General features: G+C 36.5%; 1 protein-coding gene across 3 annotated transcripts; it reads right to left on the bottom strand.

Moving 5' to 3' along the window:
* Positions 1 to 353: 353 nt before the first annotated feature.
* On the bottom strand, positions 354 to 13,528 carry nap1l1 (nucleosome assembly protein 1-like 1). 3 transcript variants are annotated; one of them, XM_052554525.1, is made up of 16 exons: positions 13,399 to 13,528; positions 10,722 to 10,759; positions 9,894 to 9,979; positions 8,140 to 8,242; positions 7,732 to 7,873; positions 6,828 to 6,920; positions 6,586 to 6,714; positions 6,171 to 6,242; positions 5,955 to 6,094; positions 5,735 to 5,880; positions 5,603 to 5,622; positions 4,638 to 4,760; positions 4,510 to 4,542; positions 4,383 to 4,433; positions 2,986 to 3,017; positions 354 to 1,491 (listed from the first exon to the last, which is right to left on the bottom strand). In XM_052554525.1, the coding sequence occupies exons 2-15, from the start codon at positions 10,736 to 10,738 to the stop codon at positions 3,012 to 3,014; spliced, it is 1,161 nt and encodes a 386-aa protein (XP_052410485.1). In that variant the 5' UTR covers positions 10,739 to 10,759; positions 13,399 to 13,528; the 3' UTR covers positions 354 to 1,491; positions 2,986 to 3,011. The 3 variants fall into 3 exon arrangements, with proteins under 3 accessions (XP_052410485.1, XP_052410483.1, XP_052410484.1); XM_052554523.1 differs by lacking the exon at positions 2,986 to 3,017; XM_052554524.1 differs by lacking the exon at positions 2,986 to 3,017 and having other exon boundaries at positions 6,840 to 6,920; positions 13,399 to 13,527.
* Positions 13,529 to 22,758: the final 9,230 nt, after the last annotated feature.

Here is a 22,758-nt window from a genome sequence, read left to right as displayed (position 1 = left end):
TCTGACCACAAGCCAAAAATAATAAACCATTATGGACAAGTGCAATACATTTTTCCCTTTCATTACAGATGTACAGAGATGATCAATTAGTATTTTTAGGCAAGATTAAATATGTAAACCAGTTACTCGGTTAATCTTTTAGCTCCATATTTTGAAATGAGTAACAGACCCATTACATCTTTATTATAACGAGTGGTCAAATTTAATTCAGGCAACTTCAACTCAATGCTGCCGCCTAGTGGAGTCACTGAATGATTACAAGTGTTCACCAATTGACAAACCTTCATAAAACTGGTGCTTAAATGACAGCCTTAATAAGCTTTACACATGAACAGAAGGAGACAGACCAAGGCTTGCACGTTTTACCAGTTTATTTTTCATGAATATACATCCACGTACAGTTATTGAGTACATTAGTATTTTGTAGCATGGCATTTTGCTTTGACAACAGCTGCTGAGGGGAACCAGAAAGACCCCTGCTGCTTCAGCCGCTCACCAGACACAACTAACTAACTGACCGGTGATCCGGACAGAGCCAGGCCACGAGACACGGGATACTGCGGCGGTGAGGCTTTCCAGGTGAAAATATTGCTCTATCTGCTTCAGACCTGCTGGGCTGCGCTACGAGTGAGATCAGACGAAGACACACACACACACACACACACACACACCCCTTCACAGTGATACGCCTGCCAAACAGAGAATGTGTTTCACCACAAACATCACTCAGGGCCGAGCTCAGAAACAACAACCAATCAGAGACTAGCTAAACTGGCTCCTCCAATCAGGTTCTCTCGTTCAAAGTTGAATCCTCCAATGAGGATGTTCGGATTGTTCCAAGTGCATTCCGCGGAGCAGAGAACCCTCCTGAAGAACTGCAAGCCAGCTGAAAGTTAAGCATTGGTCGAATCGACGGAAAAAACAAACGCTTCGGACACATGACGAAAATACAAAGTGCTCATTGAAAAGAAAGGAGTCATGCAGCAGTGCGCCGACTGATGGACCAGTCTCCGCCGAGCTTTAAACAGCATCCCAACCTAAAACAGACGACGTTTGTGTGGAATGTTAACCGAATGAATCTCTCCTGTAAACCTGGAACATCTTTCCACAGCTGTTGTCTAAGAGCAATACAAAAGACTTCACGAGAACCCAACTAGTTTAGCGGTGAAGGAACGAGTGTCATGCTTCGAAGGGATTTATAACTATTGATACAGAGAAAGAGGAAAACGTAAAGAAGTCTAGTAAAATATGACGCGTCATGAGCCGCGGCTCCCGATGGAGGAGTTGTGTGTGGTGGCTTTTTCTTATTTTTTGTAACAAAAAACTCGAAACCATTTTATTTAATTTTTCAATTGTTTCTACCAAGAAAAATACAAAACATTGTAAGGCGGTAAGTAACTATGTTTGATTGAAGCCGTTACAGTGTATGGGATCCTGAAGGTGGCGCTGTCATCACTGCTGTTTGCACTCCTCTGGAGGATTAGCATCCTTCTGTGAAACAAACCAACAGAGCGAGGAACGGTTACACCTTCTGCACACAAAATAGATTTCCATTGTGAAAACAGCTCAGGGTTTAGGTTCATAAGCGTTTCAGCCAATCAAATCACACGGCTACAAGTTAAAGGTCGTAGGGCCCTATGATTTCTGTGACGGGAGAAGTTGTGGAATTTAGTCATAATTGCAATTTACATTAACTTCATAAGCATTTAATCATTGTTTGATATTCATCACATGCACAGAAAGGGTCTGCACATCCTTTGATCAACACTTTTCAAAGTTATCAAATTATTAAAACATCAGGAATAATCCATTCAACCCCCTAAACCAACTTATTCTCATTTGATTACTTCAATTAAACGGTTAATGTTTTACAAAACCAGATATCGCTCAATTTCTGAGAAAAAACAAATAAAAAAAAATTCTGAAAAAAAGTTAAATGATAAAAAAAGCAAAATTTGACTTTCGTATAAAAATTTAATTAATTATTACTGAGTTTAAACATTACAGCAGATCCCATTAAAATGTAAATTAATCAAACGGGGGAAATCAATTTAGAAAGATTTAAATAAATATAAATTAAATAAATCAGGGATAGTAAAAATAGGTTTCATAAAGACCCTAAAATATAACAAACAAAAAAAAATTTTTTAATTGTATCAATTTCAGGAATAATTAGACATAAGTACTAAAAACTGAAAATTGAAATAAGGCACAGATAAAAAAAATAATAATAATGGATTAAACTTTAATTAAACTCAAATCAGCTGTTTAATTGCATGTTTAATGTTATCAAATAATTACACATGCTTCTTAATTAGAAAATACATTTCCAAATTAAAAATAAAGGATTTCATAAGGCCTTGAATGTAATTTGCCAAACTCAAGTAACTGAGGAAAGTTTGATTAACTAGACATGTTAAATTAGATTTGATTAATTAAAAACTATTAAAACAAAATCCAGAGACAGAAGAAAAAAAAAAAAAAAAAAAAAAAAAAAAAAAAAAAAAAAGAGTATATATATATATATATATATAATTAAACAATGAGAATAAAAAGGATTTAATGAGCTAATCTAATCTTAAACTTAAGTTTTATTATAACTACACATTTTATACGATTAATAAAATATAAATCTAACCATTAAACAGAATACAGAAAAATTACAACTGAAATAAGATGAATTTGGGGGGGGGGGGCGGGGGGTCATGAAACAGACTCATAGGGCCCTAGGGATGACAGCAATGACTGACACTGGTTTCCACCAATGGCATGGTCTTTCACCCTCGGCGGGAACAAATCAGACCAAGACTTCATTTGGAGAGCAAACCGGATGCTTCAACATACAGAAACAATACAGATGCTAATGGCAACTCACGATGGTTAGAGGGAGGAAACAAGCACAAGTGTTAGTGGTCAGTGTGGGGAATGATGGGAAGGGATTCAAGCGCTACGGGAGGGTCACATTAATTCATGAGCGTTACCTACCAGGGCAGGGTTACTACAGACATCACTTACACCTAGTGAGGAGAAATTTAGAGAGGAACTCAAATTCAGAGAGGTGCCAAAGAGCTTGAAAAGTTAACATGTTAATTATGTCTTTGCTTAAAGTCAGTATTTTCCTACTCTAATTCTGTTTGATTAGTCAAGTGCATGCTTTGAGTGAAGAGGAGACAGGCATGCTGAAGACAGATGTTTGTGAACTACACAGAGAAGATAAACCTGCAGACATGCTTCAATCTCATCCAGAACTGTGAAGATGATTGCATCAGATTATCAAATCAAACTAAGGAGCTAGAGCTAAACGACGAACTGAAATGAAGCCCAAATTGCTAAACGCAAAGAAATTAAATGTACTTTTTCAAAGTGTTAAAACAAAAGAAAAATTAAAAGCCAGCCATCATTTTTAGCATTGTAGCTTTATAGTTTTAAAATATTATATTTCTTAAATGCTCATGATAATTATTTCTTAAATTCTACATTTACAAATTTACAATACTAATGCCATGTTAGCATTATTTTATTTTGATTTATTTAAGTTTTCCTATTGTATTTTCACTGTAAAATTAAAATGGGGTATTTATATATTAATAAAAATATACAAAAACTAAATATTAATATTTTTAAATTACTACTGTAATCTCACAATAAAATTAAATTGAGCATAAGAAATTTCAGAAAGTTGAATTGACAGTGAAATATTTCAAGTAATATAATAATAATAATATAGTTTGCTAAATTTTATTTATATTTTTTATTAATACTACTATAACATATTGATAAAAAATAAATAAATAAAATAAAATAAACAATTTCTATTTAATTTTAGTCCCCAAACCATGTAGCCATACAAATGAATAAAGTCAGTAATAATGAAGGAATATTCATTAACTATGCCACCCTGACCTTTAACCCCTCGGAGAAAGCACTGCTGCATCACTCATCTATGCTCAGTCTCAGAGATTAATGGGAACAGGAGAAAGCTGACCATTAAACTGACCTCTGGAGGGCAGCGTATATTCAGTGCTGATGCTTTAGATCTGCTTCTCGAAAATTTAGAGCAGAGAAACCGAAATACCCACAGAAGTGCAGTGTAGTATTTATAAATCAGGGTTAAAGGTCAGACGTTCACAGAGAAGCTGCAAACACTGCGGCCATTTATCTACTCGATTAAAAAAAGGAGCAGTTCTCATTCGGATTTCTATCTCGAATGGACCAAAGATGACCGTAAATAAAGCTGAAGTTAATAAATCTGTCAGGAGAATCAGCGTTTGAGGGCGAGAGAGGCAGAGATGCATGAGAGGAAGTGACAGTATGTATTCTGTATGTTGAGATCTCCGTATCGCCCTGCCGTGAGGATCAGCGATGGACGTCTGGACTCTTACCTTGGGCTCATAGTCTGGATCGTTCTCCTCGTCGGCCTCCTCTTCACCCTCCTGCAAGTTACAAACACATCGGTTTATAAACATCTAGAGGAATAACGATGATAAAAACAGACAGAGGACTACTAACCTCATCATCAGCTTCCTCTCCCTCCTCGTCATACTAAAAAAAAAAAAAAAGCACAGAGACACAGCGGTCAGAGGTTTGGAGATAAAGCATCGTTTGAATCCATGAAAGGACGGCTGTCGTTTACTCACGTCATCGTCGTCATCTTCGATGGCTTCTCCGGTGAAGTACAGCACCGCCCTGGGCACGATCCGCTCGCGGATGAAGTGACCGATCTCGAAGTCTGCTGCTAACACGGCCTCAGAGTCCTCGTCCTGAACACAAACCATCAGTCACTCATACAGAACAGTGACACTTCATGATCCCCAGCCAAAATAACATTCACCAAGCAGATGCCCTGCGATTTTGAGCCAAATGAGTGTTCTTGGGGCTAGAGCATTGCATTAGCAGCGCAAAAGGTTGTGGGTTTGATTCCCAGGGAACACGTGTTCGATAAAAAAAATGTTAGCCTAAATGCACTGTTAAGTCGCTTTGGATAAAAGCGTCTGCTAAATGCATAAATGTAATGTAAAATGTAAATAAGAGCTTTTCTGATGTTTGAAAGTTGTTCAAAAAACACAAAATGTACTTTTATATAAATAATAAGCAGTAGCAATATTACATAAATTAAACTAACTATAGCACTTGATTTTAATGGTGTTTTTTTTTTATGTGATTAAATGATCATTTAAAATAATAACAGCATAAAGTAGCAAATTTGTTCTGCCTTTTTTTTTTTTTATTAAATTTAATAGACATTAAACTATTAAAAGTCAATTGCCCTGATCTTTGTGGCAAATTGCACAAAAATGTCAAAACGTTAGTTTTAGGCCCCGGTCATGCATATTGAAATTTAAATATGCATTTATTTTTTAATGCCACCTCAGCAACAAAGACATCTTCATGGCGAAAACAGTAAATAAAAGTCATACAACTACCAAGAAGCTATATAAAAGGCTGAGATTGATACTTTAAATAAAAAAAAAATCAGTTTAACATCTGAATAAAACTGTTGTCCATTTATGTTAAAAATGCTATTTAATTTAGTCCACCTAAAAAAAAAAAAAAAAAAAAAAAAAGATTGTTCATGAAGTTAGGAATAAAATCAGTCACTCACCAGTTCACCGCTTTCTGGAACTGTAAAGAAGAGAAAGTTTATTATCAGCAAATGCTATTCTACTCAAATATGATAACAGACTGACACATGGTTGATCGGCGATGAGGTAGTTTTGGGTGGGGGGGGGTTCACCTTCAGGCGGAGAGAAGAAATTAAAGAAGGAATCATTGGGGACCGTCTTGGTGACCGTCCTCACTGTGCCACGTCCCTTATGTTTCTGTTTCTTCTTAATGGTTTTCAATGTGACGTTCTTGCCCTTAACCCAGTCGATGGTGCAGCTGAAAACAGAGTCAGTCTCCGATGTAACTAATGTTGTCAAAGCTAACAGAGTGAAAGTCAGGTTGAGCCGTACCCTGTGCAGCCCATGATCTCCGGCCCGTCGAAAGAGAAGGGATCCGACTCGTCCGGCTCAGACCTCATTTTGTAGGTCTTTGTCAGGACTGTGTTTGTGAAGAAATCGTTGGGTTCAAAGTGGAACTCTAATGTGAAACTCTGAAAAGAGAGACCAGACTGTGAGTAAACGGAGATTAAGACACCAGACAGGAAACAGAGAGACGGTCAGACTCACCATCGGCTGGCCTGCATCGGAGAACTTGACTTTAATGTCTTGTAAGTGCTTAAGGATTGGTTCATCATGTTCCTAGACAGGAAAAATCAAAATAAATGATACGCTTCGAAATACTAAAATCCTTTTCTTTTATAAAAACACATTCTAAATGCAAGACATTAACCAGCCTAAATTAAATGATGCATTAAATTCGGAGTGAAACCGAACACAGTTGCATCATTAGAGTCCACTATGCCCTTATCTTCAGCTAAAAGGATTCAAGGTGCACTTATGCACCACAAGATGGCAGCAAGGACATTTTCCAAAGAGAAATCTCCTATTGTAAAAGCCCAGGATGCACGACCTGCTTCTGAACACTACTACACTCACAATCGCTCCCTCGTGTGTCAGCGTTACCCGGTCGGTCTCGCCCTACCTGCAACATTTCACTGAGAAGGTCGACGTTCTTGAAAACTGTGAGCCAGAACTCTGGGATTCCTTTAGGGTCTTCCTTCTCCTCGTCTTTCTTCTCTTCCTCCACTTTAGCCTTTTCCTTCATTTCCTCCTGGTGAAGACACAGACGATACATAGAGTCAAGCTATGACTTAACAGCTCATTATACAGTATGACGTAAACGCGGTGGTATCTGAAGAGCATGCAGGTATGGATCACCTGTACCTGCTTACTTACGGTCAGCTCTTCCTCTTCATCTGGTTTCCACTCGCACTCCTCGTCTGTGGGTTCGTATGCGGCTCTCACGATCTCACTCCGCTAAAGACAGTTTTAAACATTCATTCGAGGCATTTCCAGAAGTTAAAACTAAATACTGAATTAAAATATTAAATAAACTACTCAAAAAATAAACCAATGTTGCTGTAAATCAGCTGAATCTATGTCCAAGCAGGGTTATGGTCATAAAGATAACAAAAAAAAAGTATTACTTCGTAAAAATACACTCAAATCAATATTCCTGGCCCTTCATAAACATAAAATCAAACTTAATAAATTAAAAACAATTAATATGAACTAAAATATCTACACATTTTATTACTTAAATCTAAAATAAACCGCAAAAACAATTACTAAAACTACAATAACAGCAGAATATATATATACACACATATTTATAAACACCAAAACTATATTAGTCCCTTAATTATATTAAAATATCACCCAAGTACTCCATTCTTGGCTAGAATAAACCACCACACGAAGTAGAGTTTGTGCGGACACCAAAATACACTTGTAATGCAAGACTTAAAGTCAGTAAACTTGTTTGAAGTGTTATTTTGAAGGATCCCAACTTTTAATTGAGCCTCTTGGACCTCACTATTCCACTGGGAGCGCGAGCGAGAGCTACAGAAGAGGATAAACAGCTACAGCTCAGGTTTTATTTTCTGTAAAGCATCTCTCTGGCTGCCGTTGGTCTCTAGTGTCCTTGATTGACCACTTGGTGTTTGCAAAGTAACCGTTTTAATGCACTGTACCGCCCTCCTTCTGGCACACAACATCTTAAACCAGACCCTTTTTCCATTTTGGAGGAAAGATTGGCAGCAGAAATGCATTGGTTTTTAAATCTCACCTTGTCAAAGAGCGGCTGATACAAAGCGGCGTATTTTCGCTCCAGTTCATGCACTTCTTCGTAGAACTTGGCTTCGATGTGGGCGCATTTGACCTGGAGGTTCTTCAGGGCATTAACACGTCTCTTCACCACCTTTGGTAAGCTGCGCAGACACCACAAACAACATCACACGCTGCAAATGACACACTGATGATGATTCATGAACGCCTCAAGATCATCGTTTTGTATGGAGGGAGTAAAAAATATGCTTGACATTTGGTTGGCACCTTCCAGAGAGGAATCAGGGAACAGGATCGGGACAAAATTAGCAACATTTAATTCAGTCGTTGTTGGCAAAGAAGGGAAATTAGATGCAGCCAATGGGAAACAAGGAAGCTATTTGTATTTGTGCTGTGCATGGGCACGTACCTTTCCATGTACCCTGAGGGGGATCCCACGAGCCCATCCAATCTCTCCTGCAGCGCCGCAAGAATCTGAGGGTTCTGCATCATCTGCATCGTCAGCTGACGTGCTAAAATCAAAGCATAGAGAATCGACTGACGTTCACAGCAGAAAACCATTACAAATCACACTCTGCATCACAGAAGCACCAAAGAATAACCAAGTTATTATTACTCAATAACTAAATCATGCCAGTAAAACAATAGAGAAATTGCATACAAACTTACAAAAAAAAATAGGTCACACATTAATGTGTCCTTGTGACACACGTTACATGTACTTACTATAATAACAATAAATTATGCATGATTACATGCAAGTAACCCTAAACCAAACCCTAACCATAAAGTACATGCATGTAGTTAATTAATATTACTCCGTACTTTTTAATGTAAAAAAAAAGAAAAAAAAAGGGAAATTTGTGTATCTGAAAAATAAATCTAATGTAACAAAAAAAAAAAATTGGTGCAAATTAATAAAAAAAAAGAAAAAAAAATGATAAAATTAAAAAATATATTTTTTTACAAGTACAAAATAATAATAATACTAATTAAAAAAGCCTCCACAACCCTGTAATACGTCTCAGATATAGGGCACCTTCTTCACAAGGGGTCAAAAAAAGATACGCTTTTCAACCCAAAAATAAACCGTAGCAAACAGAGACAAGGTCAGCGGGACTGAAGCTATCTTTAACGAGTGACCACACATCACATGCATGTATTATTTAGTACTAAACCTTCTAATACTCATGGTCTTGCCCAATGGTTCGGTCCCATTGCTAAACACCGCTAAGATCACTGAGCTTACAGACTGAGATCATGTTAACAAACACGAAACATGCCAGCGCAAACGTGTGCATGGCCTTTTCCTCATGACTGTCAGCAATAAGAATCCATGACAGATGGCCTTTACTTGTCCTTCACAGCTCCCTAGCAAAGAGACTCTAGACGATGAAAACACACTATGGAGGGAGTGATGGGAAATCTGATTCATCTTAGCCATTCGAATCGTCTCTAGAAAAGAAAGAAACTTGCATTTAAGCTGTCGCTCCTTGTGTACCTACTTGGTATTTGATATACGAGGTGATCAAACACTGTGGTTTTAGAAGGGTTTACACTTAAGCTGTATAGTTATACTAGAAGATATATGTATTCGAGTATCAGACGTCACTGCAACTTGGTCTGGTTGTGATGATTTGCAATGCAAATAGCAAAAGATGACTGATCAACCGTCCTCTCGAATAGGAGCAATAAGCGGTGGTCATTATTAACAATTCATCAGCACAAATAACTGCTTTGCTGAACCATCACTTATGGTAAAAATCAACAGCGATGGTTTATCATTGCTCAGTGATAAACAAGCACAGCCAATGAAGGAAACTTTGTTTTATAAAGTTAGTTTTTAAAAAGTTTGTGTTCCTACAATTAATCTTCATGAAGAAAAAAAAAAAAAAAAAAAAACTCTCAATGAGGCTTCGCTAATTTTTGCATTTGAATTTAACTACAAAATATTCTCATGGTTAAGTCATTATGTTAATCTTTTTATAAAGTTCAGCACTATTTTACATTAAGAGGAAGGTTTTCATTCATATAATTTGCTAGTTGTCAACCATATTTTTTCCGATTTTAGTATCAGCAAAACCAACTACTGGTCAACCTCTTGTTAACACAGGATATGAAAGGGGGGGGCGAAGGGATGCATGAAATAGTCAAATGTCAAACCTTTACTGTTGTCTTCCCCAGTTTCCTCTTCCTCCACATCTTCAACATCCTCCATATCTGCTGGGTCCATTTCAGTCTGGTCTTTACTGTAAAAACACACAACCAGGGATTAAACATGAACCCAACTAGCTTTGTAGGTCTTACAGTTCTGTTCTATCAATGTCTTCGAGACCGAAGAGAGCAAAACTGACTAAGAGATGTCATATCACAAGCAATCAGCACTTCCTACTTGAAGATAAGAGCTCTGCAAAGAAAAATATTTTCTCTTAAAATTTGTTTATCATCATGCATTTCAACTTTTATCTATAGCATTGAAATCTAAGCAGGATCTGAAGCACGGAGCATATCCAATTGTTAAATCTTGGCTGAAATAAGCATGCACGTGCGTGTGAAATAGCATCACATCTACGGCACACAGGAAGTTAGTGTGGTGAGCAACAGGTGTATTGCTCGTGTCACAGAAGTGTTGAGTGAGTGAACCCCAGGTTGTAGAGTTACAAGTATGTGTTTGGCATGGCATAGACGCTAGGAGTACCACACAGCGCGCTAAAGCATGCAGACGATGTGTTGCTGGCCCTAGACAGTCTCCAACAGGCAGGAAACAGGTTAGGACTGGATGGGGCGTTTAATTGAGTTCCCTGGTTATTTGAGGGCTAATCAAAAATCAGCCAAGAGAGGCATTTATGCACCATTTCTCACACAAAAAACAGGCATAAAGAGATTTAAGATGGAAATGTGAAGGGCCATCAATACAATAAGCTGTCAAACTGAGAAATGAGATGATGGAGTAAGAAATAAATGCCCTTTAATAGGCAAACAAACACTTACTTGTCAAGATCTGCCATGTTGTTTCACCGTTTTGTTTCCTAGAAGAAAAAAAAACACAAAAGGAAAATGTTAACGCTGTCCATTATGTTCAACAGCCTCAAGCTAAATTCGGTCGCTGTATTAGGAGACTGTATTAGGATGACTCAGGCAGCCAATATGCACAACTTTAACTATTCAGATGCATTACAGAAGCATCTAAATGTGCAATGGTGGTGCAAATAGATTGAAACGCATGCATGCACGCTGCAGTCCTCGTGATGGAAAACTTCAGTGGTAGAGATTCAATCCCTGGGGGTTTATGGGATAGATTAGCTCTAAACATCAAAAGGTGTGAACCACTATCTTCAGCTCTGAATCTGACTGGATCCATTTGTCAGGGTCCGACCTGCATACGAGCAAACTCCAACGCACAGACGGATCAAACACAGGCTCAGACGCCTACCTCCAAACCTCCAGCGGAAAGAGCGAGCAGCTTCATTCATTCGTGAGCTGATTGCTACAGACAGACTGTTCTCAGCCTGTAGAAGATCAATAACACGAAGACCTGACACCACCCCGGCAGCATCCATTCTTGACAGATTTGAAGCTTAATCTCTTCCTCTTTCGGTCTGTGTCAAGATCAGACAATTGAAACCTGTCAATACAGACACATAATGGAGTCTCCCAAACCATGGCAGCAACGGATCACCTTATTTCACAACAAGACATCACAATACCAGCACATTTCCTTCACTCTGATAACCATTATTCAGCACTGAAAGCAAGCCTTTAAACCTTTCAAAATCTAGCTGACCTGAGAGCAAAGGTTCAACGCACTAAAACCTCTTTGGGCTTCCCAAACCTCATGACCAACACGTTTCCAAGACTGCGATATGATTCACTCCAGTCAGTCGTGACTTAGATTGCTCTCGATAGCAATTTCAGGTCTACTTTCACACACCTAAAAACCACAACTCTACAAATTCACTGGTTTTTCAGGACCGTAAGAAACAAATCTGGTCACCAATTCAAGCACAATCTTAAAAAGCAGAAGCAAATAAAACGCACATAACCAAACTAGAGACTGACCAAATTTTCAGATATTTACTTTTTCCTACTTAACCGGTCATTCCCAATTATAACCCAGAAGAAAATAACACCTCTGTGATAAAACAATGTTTTCAATTAGGCCTTTCCAACACAGAAATGACTGGAAGTGGGTTAAAAATCTCCTAAATTTACTAATATAGTAATATATTTAATTCAATTAAAGTTTATTTGTATAGCGCTTTTTACTATACAAATCATTGCAAAGCAACTTTACAGAAAATTAAGTTTCTACACGATTAAGTAGTAGCTTATAATTGGTGACTGTCAGTTTATGTGCATATGACAAGCATTTTCAGAAAAATTTATACAAGAAATAGTCAGCCAGACAATGAACACTTTTAACAGCAATTATTATGTGACTATAATAAGTATTAATATTTTTTACTACTTATAATAAATTATTATTAGTATTGTGTTATCAGGTATAATTGATTTTCTTTTAAATATACACAGATTGTGTTTATTATTCACATAAAATTATAAATGTGTAAAATAGTCATTTATAATAAATTAACAAAAGTTATTAGAGGTGATCAAACTAATGCAAAAAAAGAAAAAAAAAGAAAAAGAAATTGTCACCCAATCTTAAAAAGAAAAACCCATCAACAATGGTAACAAGACAAAAAAAAAAAAGACAAATGTACAAGAAATTAAATAGAAGATAAAATACAGTATTCGATTCATTAAGAGCCTCTGGCAACCCACCACCAGCCACATTTCACACAGATACAGAGGTGACAAGTTAAACTAACCAACCAATTCTGTCTAAGCTACGATCTAAAACACTGTTTAACTCTTAAACTGGGTTAATGGTCTTGGATTTGATCCAAGGGTCAGTGCAGTGGTCAATTCCCAGCAGGCCACATCACCACGTGTTTCCTGCACAGATTCCCCGGCTAAAGCTGCTAGCAGCACAGTACACTTATAACCAACCCATCCTTACTAGAGACTGATAACACTAACACAGTACACTTTTAATAACCAACCCATCTCAACAAGAGAAGTCTTACCACAGCGCTACAGACTGAAGCTTAGCAGAAACACAACAGAATTTAAACTAGCATTAGATCATTTCATCCTAATCATGAGCGACGTTGTGCCAAATGTGCATCTCCACATCCAAATCTCACTTAAAAATAGATTAATTAGTTAAATGAACTGGATATTTAAATTTTCCGACAAGGTGATCAGACCCCCCCCCCCCCCCACCCCCCAAAAAAAACCGGGGGAAAAAAACTTGCCCGCCAGATCAGACGAACTATCATCATCATCATCCTCCCAACATAAGAAAATACGCTCAAGACAACATTTCCAACTACTGTAATCGCACAAACAAACCTTTAAACATTAAAACCCCAGTTTGATGTGTCCGTTTAACGGCTAAACCTGAATTCATTCGATATTTAAAAGACGAACAGCCATTTTCATCTCCATCATGGAGGAGTCCGTCTCGACGGCTGCTGACTGACGGACTTCGCGCTAACGTAAACATCTCGATGCGTGTTAAATCTCGACTCAAGTACTAATTTATCTTCTAGACTGAAAAAAAGAGGTTTATAAGCAGCCCCTCGGCGGTGTGTGCTCTTACCGAGAGCCCGATGTGCAGAGGTCTGTCTGAGGCGGTGCTGCTGCGCAGTGAACAGCGCGAGACTCCCGCTCTGATGGCGCTAAAAGGGAAAGAGATCCCGCCGCGTGCGCTCATATACATCTGGCGTCACCACGTAACATAGATCACGCTTATACTAATCCTACTACGGCGAAGGCGGAACTCATGAATATTAATTACGTACCGCGATATTCGCGCTCTAGCGCTAGTCTCATTGGACGGTTGCACGCAAGTGTCTTTCATGTTAGCTAATTAATATTCAGGAGTTAAGCCTTGGCCATACTAGGATTTGAAAATATGCCACTGGGACAACGGCGAGCGCAGAGGGAGGGGCTGCCGGAAATGGTTTAGGGGGAATGCCATTGTTCCAGAGCGGGCTGGGGCTGAGGTTCCCGCCAAAGCGTTTGCCAATTGCCAGGAAATATTTTTTAATTAAAATATCTAACTATCTAGTCTGATAAACTAAACTTGTAAACATTTTGTTGAAACTAATTCTGTGAAATTACTAATAATAACACTTCTTCATGGTATGCAATGTATCAAATTTGTAAGATAATAAATAGAGTCATTGTTCTGTGCGCTTAGAAGAAACAAGACTGAAATTCCAGAAACTGGAGCAAAAACTACTCAGCTTAGAAATGAAGTTTGTTTTGCATAAATTGCACTGATTTAAAATAAAAACAAAAATGCATGGCAGAAAGTGCAGTATTAAACTGAATATTAATAAGCCTTGATCTTTTCATATAACAGTTTATTAGAAGGTTTAGAGAGTTTCTAAAACCTAAAGACCTCTGTCTTGACCTCATCGAGCCGCAGCAATTTCTGACACTCATCTGTTGCTTTCTTTAAAAGAGACATGAAACCGGAAAAGAAAAATTAAGAAAGAAGGAAACAGGCCACAGAAATAAATGTTGAGTTTATAAGCATCTTTAAGAATTATAATTGCTCTGAGGAAAGAGCTGCAAAAAACCACCATGCAACAATATCAAAGATCAGGAGAGATGACAGCAGGGAACAACTATTTTTTATTTACTTATAATGTTATATTTATTTAGCACATTCTGGTTAGCCTTTTAATCAGCTTATGATATGCAAATGAGCCTGGAATCTTAGATCAGAGACAAAAATGATTGCATAAATATTGCGACTTAGAAATTATTATTTAAACCTGAAGAGACATGCATGATGTCCTTCGTTAAGAAATATAATTGCATAACTAAGTACGCTTATAAATGCAGAGATATTAACGTTCAAAAATACTGTTAACCTGAATGTTAGCTAAATGTTATAGAACATATTTTTGTTAGCTGGGATCACATCATGTGGAGAAAAACAGGTTTCATTACTTCAAGGGAGGACGTTCATGGTGAATGTGTTCATGGTGAGACAGCTGATATTTAATAACATACACATAACCTTTTTAATCAGCAGTTTACTGCAGACACAGGTAGAAGAGACTGACTCCCAGCCAACAAAAATATGTTCTAACATTCCCAGTGAGTTATGAAAACATTATTTTTGAATGTTCTCTTAATGTTCAAAATGATCAAAATGTTTTTAAAATATTTTGAACATTCCATGTGATCATTTTGCACATATTATGGGAACATTTAAAAAACAGTAGACAAAGACGTCCCATGAATTATGTGATGAATACCTTTTTTTTTTTTTAGAAGAAGAAGAAGAAGATAACTTTGAATGGAAATTCTATTAAAGTTACTGAAATAATGTTTGTTCATAACTTTGAGAAAACCTCTCCAGAACATTTTAAAAACATAATCTGTTAGCTGATAACAAAATATAGTTCTCAAAGGGTGAGTTCACCCAAAAATGAGAATGCTGTCATCATTTACTCACCCCGAAGTGGTTTCAAACCTGTTTCTTTCTTCTGTTGATCAACCTGTTGACGGTAGCCATTGACTTCCATAGTACAGAAAACAAAATAGTCAATGGCTACCGTCAACTGCATTCTTTAAAACATCTTCTTTTGTGTTCAACAGATATATCAACTCATATATGTTTGAAAAAACATCAGGGTGAGTATATGACAGAATATTCATTTTTTTGGTAAACTATACCTTTAAATTAATTTCTCAAATAAAATCAGATGGGATTCAGGCACTCCATTCAAGCACCATTTAAGTAGTCCATATGACTTCTGCACTGTATTTGAGTGAGTTACTGATGACAAGAATGCACAAACTCTTATTTAAACGTAATATTTCAGCTAATGTGACTCGGGGGATGAAAGCGCGTGCCGGCCTCTCACCCTTTATTGCTCCTCTGTAACTATCATCTAGCGCTGAGACTTCAACCCTGCCCACTCGATATCCTGCTGACAGAAACAGGAGCTGACATATAGATGCCCACAGTTTTTAAAAATTAATGCAGTGACAGAGACACAGTTAACCCGTCAGCGGCTGCATCTGTGTAACTCTCACACACACTCGCACAGGGTTACATAAGAGACGAGGACAGGTGTTCACCCAAAAACATGCTTCACAGACATATAGAAATAGACAGAAAACACCTCATCAGTGTGAGTGAAACAGGCTTTCATGATTTACATCTCATTAATGAGGCGCATGCTTCAAATACTGTTACTTAAAGATTGACTGACATCATAAAATATTCATAAAACATTAATACAATATTAATGTAAATATTTAAAAAATAATAATAATAATAAAATATTTGTACAATAATTTTATGTAAATTTATGTACGATTTTCAAACATTAACTTGATGTTGTAAAATAAAACTGACATACAAATGAATAAAAACAGTATAGACATATTTAAAAATTGGCACACAGAAAAATTATGAAACACACAGCAAAAAACAAAACAAAAAATTAAATAAACACTCAAAATAGAAAAATTAAAACTGAATTCAAACCACTCAGCAACACTGTGGCATATTGCAGAAAATGTAAAAATATTTTTTGCATGAATTAAATTTAATAAAAATGATCAGAATGCATGCATAATATATTATGCAAACATCTTTATAGAATAAGAGAAAATAAACAAATATAATATAAAATACAATATAATAATGAACAGTCAAGCATAAGTTACCTGAGAATAAAAATAATACAAAACAACAAATAAATAAAATAAAAATGCATAAATTAAAATAATGTAAAAAACATTTGGTTAACTAAATTTGAAATGAAAGAAATGCATGCATATTGTACAAACAAGATATATTAACATTAGATAAAGGAGTAGCACTTTATAGCACTGATGCCTGTTACGACCCAACATGACCCCTGTGTTCTTCACTGGATATGATGATGCATGTGCACATGATCTGTTTGTGGCTCAAAGGTTTGACCACAAGGTGTTTGTCAGGATGGAGCAGATGAGGTCCAATAATAACAGACTCAGCAGAAGCTTGGCTTTGATTTGTCAATGTTACACAGCCCTCAGTGCAACATAATCCAGCAGCACAGAACATTCACAGAGCGCCCACTGCACAAACACAACAGAAAGGTCTCCATCCACCCCCTCCTGCAGCACTTCCAGGGGATTTTAATGCTCCGCAGGTGGGAGGTGTGGAAACATCACACCTTTGTGTGTCTGCACGTCTGCAAAGAAGCAGAATGAAGAAGATGGCATGCGTTCAAATATCGACGGCCCTCTGAAGAGTGTAAACAGGATTCCCCCGCCAGACGGGATGATGGGATAATCTTAGAGCGTTTGGAGGACTGGCGGAGTGGTACTGCATCGTCCCCATGGCAACATGCCCGGCCGAGAGGGGAAGTATGACATCACTGTTACAGGAGCTCATGAGAGCCAATCAGAGAGGCTAAATACTGTTATTTTGACACATCAAACCCTTTGGATGTGAAATGCATTTGCTTTCCAATGTCTATGCTGGTTTCTTTTCCCATTGTATTATTTGCATATGGCTGTGTCATGTTTGCATCATCAGTGTGTGTATAGCAGCAGCTGTTCTCCAATGCAACTCACTACTGACTCAAGAGGAGGAGATGAAGGATTTCTCCTTTTGGATACACAACCAGAATATAACTTGCACAGTGCAGCATTTTGTCTACTGTGGATGTGTTACAAAAAATACAAAATAAAAATAGTATGGTCTTTATGGGCATTAGTTGATTTTAAAATAATAAATAATAAAATCACGTGCATTCAAGTATAAGTTACCTGAGAACATGCATGGGCATTAGCTGGGGCAGCAAATGAAATGACATGACATGAAATTAAATTAAATTAAATAATAAAATAAAATAAAATAAAATAAAATAAAATAAAATAAAATAAAATAAAATAAAATAAAATAAAATAAAATAAAATAAAAAATAAAAAAATAAAATAAAATAAAATAAAATTATAAAATAAAAAATAAAAAATAAAATAAAATAAAATAAAATAAAATAAAATAAAATAAAATAAATTTTAATTTAATTTAATTTAATTTAATTTAATTTAATTTAATTTAATTTAATTTAATTTAATTTAATTTAATTTAATTGTTCAAGCATAATTACCTGAGAATAAGTGGGAATTAGCTAGAAAAAAAAAACACATAAGCATTTAAGTGCATAAATAACAATTAAAATAAGATAAAATAAAATAAAATATGTAATGAGCTTTCAAGTGCTTCCATAAATTAAAACAACAAATAAAACAAAACAATACAATAAAAACAAAACATATATAATGAGATATTTCAGTGTGTTGCTTGGAATAAAAATAAATGTTATAATACATTTTGCAGTCAGGTGGTATAGTTATGAGATTGACTAGACAAACCTTCAGTCCTCAGCTGTCTGGAAGTGTGTTAGTAGTGTGGGTGAGCAGCACAGACGAGGGTTCGGGTGGGTGTTGGTATTTCTGCTGTATCGGAAGGTGTTTCCCCTGTAGATGTCATCAGCAAACACCTCAAGACTTCTTCATGCAGAGTAAGTTTTTGCACTATCGCACGCTTCTCTCTCCGGCTGCAGGTAGGAGTCGTGTCTAGAAACGGACCTCTTTCCTTCCTCTGTATACAGAGCTAAATACAGTATGTGTGACAAACACAGATCTGTGTGATGAACCCTGGGCTGAAAACAGCTGTCAGCATCAGCATTCAAAGAGTCCTTCACACCCGACTGTTTTCTGTTTTCATGAGTAATTCATTTAACTCGGAGTCCATATGCCACATGACTCAACACAGGTCTGTGGTGTTAATTATGGACTAATTAAGCAACAAATAGTGCTTTTCTGCGCAGCATGATCATGTCAGGATGTACTGGATGACTGGTGAAGAACAACTATCATGGATCTCATCAGTTTTTAGGTTAGGCAACACACACACACCGGATTCTGTTCAAACCATCAAATAAAACTCATCTTAAAACCAAGCAGTTTATTAATAGACTGTGTCTTTTATTGCTTGGGTGAAGTTTTCGGTTTTGAAGATGATGTCATATTGCAGTAGGCCTTTTGCTTTTATTCTTTTCTATTTTTCAAAGCATAATCATGTACTTTTTTTACATTTAATAAAAATACTTTTTACATTTAAAAAAAATATTTTTTGTTGTTATTTTCAACTGAAGAAATTGCAACTCACACACTTTTTTTTTTTAAACAAAAAAATGTATTAAAGTAATCAAATGTACAAATAAAGCACTGCATAAACAAAGTAATGAGCATTATTCAGTGAAGAGCAGTGAATATGTCTCTCCTTTTCTTTTGTTAACAGACAGCAGATCTAATATACTGACATTCATTACTTTTCACTTCAGAAATAACTGACTGTGTTTAGTGAGACATTTTGACATATTAGTCTGTGTTTCATGCAGTTGGGAAACCGCAGCTCAGTGCGCTCTGAACTATCGAGCAAGAACAGCATGGACACCGACAGTCACGTTACATTCATGTTTTTATAACCACTGGCCAAAATCAAAAACGAAACTGAAATGAAACCTTGGTGTTTCTGGGGCCCTATAACATGTGAACTTTGCATATAGGGAGGATTGACGCAAATGAGCTGAGAATTGGGAGAAACATGACGCAGAACTCTTGAATATTTGGACGACTTGATTTAATTTAGTATTGTTTATTTAGAATGAAATTATTTTGAGTTGAAGGATGGAGCTGAAGCTATCTAAGAAAATAAGCTAAATAAAACCTATGAATCCGTTTCCTTGAGAATCCATTACACAATAGAGATGTATTTACAAAATTTGTGGTTGCAGTTTATTTTAGCTACATTTAAATAAACAAATTTAGTTGACTAACTTTCAATTTTTTTTTATTAAATATAGCTAAAATTAATTGTTTGCAACCACTTACAAAAATGTAGTATAATTTGTTTTTTTTTCAGTGCAATCACGAATGAATCATTCTCAATCATTCGATGAACCCGTTTAATCATTTAACCGTTCACACAATGGTTCATTTCCGAATTGGACCGAATGCAGATGTCATCAAGTGAACAGCTTACTGATTCAGAGTCATTGAATTGGTTTGGTTTGACTCAATTTGATTAATGGAGCTTGTTACTAACATCAAATTGTTCTAGGCCTATTGTTTTTTGTGAAAGAAAATCATGTTTAGGTTGACTGTAAGTCATTTGTAACTTAAATTTGAGGTATTAATGAGAAGTTTAAGCAAAAGAATGGAGCATATAAGCCATAAAATTTAAACTAAGCTAAATGCTAAAATAAAATAAAAGTCTAAAACATAGGTCTATATTACAAATGGTTTAGACTGTAGCATATGTAGAGGTCTTCCAGAGATCTGCTCTAAGGCCCTAAGAACTTGAAGATGCTGAAGAATAAATGTATTCCCATGCAGAGTTTCTTTTTTTGTTTTAGGTGGGCAGAATGTGCAAGATTGTGCGTTTCATCTTGAGTTGGCCGTGGAGATCCGCTCTCTCTTGCCATCTTGTCTGTGCCAGCCAGAATCTGGCTCTTCTGAAGACTCCTCTTTATTTCTTTCTTTCAGTGTTTCTGGTTCACCCACTCTCTCTCTGTTCTTGAGCAGGAGGCGGGGAGAGACAAATGTGAAGTGACACTGGAGAACGCTGAAGAGCTGAAGGTACAGAGTCACTGTCCAGCACAGAAATAAACAAAATACACTCTCAGTGAAGCCCAGCATGCAACGCCATGAGATAGAGAGAGAGAGAGAGAGAGAGAGAGAGAGAGAGAGAGAGAATAATCATTGAGCTTTTTTTGCATCCAAAAGATGACTTGAGTAGTTTTTCATCATGTTGAAATATAAATGTGAACACATGTGGAAGTTGCCGTCATGAGGCAAATGAGGTTTTTAGAGCAGTTCAAGTTATTTCAGTGTCAAAACTTCTCATTCAGCATCTTTTTATGTGAACGTTACATGAACATTCCGTTTTAGAATTTTTCAAACATTATAGGAAATGTCTTGAATGTTATATCTGAACATTCCGAGACAAGTAATAATATTCCAAAAACATTAGATGAAAGTCCAACGAAAACATTTCAGAATTATTAACATTATTGTGCTCAAGTTTTGAGAGTTATTAAAAATCTTCTCAGAACATTCTGGCAAGGTTCGCAAAGTTATCTGGTCTTTAATAACGTTCTCAAAACATTAGCATTACTCCTACACCATTCACAGAACATTTTATTTCTGAACTTTTTTAGTTGGACTAAACATTTTTAAATGTTAATTTTACTTAAATGTTATATGTTCACAAACATTTTCTGAGAACATCATAAGTAACGTTCATATGATGTTTGCAAAATGAACTATCCCCTTATCATTCACATAACCAAGAACAAATGTCTTTAAACTGTTTAAAAATCTGGAAGTTTTGAGCGTCTGCAGAACATTGGAACAAACGTTCCATTGATGTTCCAAGAAGAATGTTAGTTTGTTTGATTAGTGATGAGCTCATGAGTCTGAGAGACGTGAATCAGGACTGAATCCTCGTGCTTCAGACAGCTACACATACTGTACACTACTAAATGAAGCAAATGCTTTCCACTCGGACACAGAAAAGTGCAGTTGGCATCTGATAATGACCTCATTTATCAACTCATCCGCTATATATAAGCATCAGAAGAGCCCAGCGCTGTGAAAGCAGACAGTCTGAATATACGTGTGATAATCAGAGGCTGGAGCACACACTGTGTAGCGGTCAGACGTCTGTGCTAACGCTGGGTAAATCCCTGAGCTGAAAGAGAGCTCGGCCACAGCACTTCTGTTATCTGCTGCGATGCGATTCCTGCCACGATAAAGCCTCTGCTGACGCAGCGCTCTCCTGCTTTTAAAGAGACGCGTGTGTGTGTGTGTGTGTGTGAAGAGAAGGGAGAATCCCTGCTAAAGTGCGTTCAGTGTCAGATAAAAGAGAAGAAACAGAAGAGGTCAAACCCGATGACCTGAACCTCTACTGGTGCAGACTGTAAGAGAAATGTCAGCTAAAAAAAATAAAATAAATAAAAAATAGGGATAATAGTGCAATATTAACCCTTTAAAAGCATGACATATCAAGTAAAAAAAAAAAATTATTGAATTGAATTATTGAAACTTTAGAAAAATAAATAAATAAATTTAAAAAAATTAATTACAAATCATTCGAAATTAAAAATATATATGAAATAGAAAACATAATGTTATAAAAAAATTTATTTAAATAAAATATACAAATAAAAAAATAATTAAAGGCTCTTATAGTGGGAAAATTGAGAGGGAAAAAAGCTAAATTTTATTCAGAGGCCTAAACTGAGCAAAACTATGCCAAATAAATGTTCCTCAGAAGATGCGAGATGTTCTGGAGGCTTGTGGAGATTATTCCTCCACCGAGGAACAGTGAAAGTAAAGCTTCTGGAAACAAATGAGCAGATCTGAGAGGCACTGATTTTACTACACAACGATTTCATCAAGTAAAGCCAAGCTGCTTCAGTCCAGTAAGTGTTTAAACTGAAATATTAGTTATTCTCACATTTACTTGATAAAAATCAGCGAAGAGACACGTGAAGCACCTGCTGAACAACACTAGTAAAATTATACTAAAAGACCTTTTACTTGCTAAAAAAACCCTCTAAACGACGTCAGAAGGCATGTCGTAGATTATGATTTTCCTCAAAAGTTTGATCAGAAAGTGTGCATCAAATATTCTTAAATAGACTTTGATATCAGAGCAAGGAGATGCTTTTATATGCATATAACCCAAATGAGATGATCAAGCTAAGCCTTTTGGTGATGGGGTATTTTGCTCTGTTATGTAAAGCACATGACGGGAGCTGCATGTGTGATGATGATGATGATGATGATGATCACGCTTGGCTCTATTTCTCCTCTGTTTTGTGTGGATTTCGTCTGTTTCGTGTCTCTGTGTATCCTGCGGGAT

The sequence above is a fragment of the Carassius gibelio genome, chromosome B4 (genome assembly GCF_023724105.1).
Source record: "Carassius gibelio isolate Cgi1373 ecotype wild population from Czech Republic chromosome B4, carGib1.2-hapl.c, whole genome shotgun sequence".
NCBI classification, from domain to species: domain Eukaryota; kingdom Metazoa; phylum Chordata; class Actinopteri; order Cypriniformes; family Cyprinidae; genus Carassius; species Carassius gibelio.
Note: the sequence above shows the minus strand (reverse complement) of the source record. Positions and strands in the feature narration are given on the sequence as shown.

Coding starts and splice junctions, on each gene's coding strand:
- nap1l1 (XM_052554523.1), bottom strand. Junction 7,874..8,139: donor CCCTCAGGGTACATGGAAAG/GTACGTGCCCAT, acceptor GTGTCTGCGCAG/CTTACCAAAGGTGGTGAAGA. Junction 5,881..5,954: donor GAGATCATGGGCTGCACAGG/GTACGGCTCAAC, acceptor CTCTGTTTTCAG/CTGCACCATCGACTGGGTTA.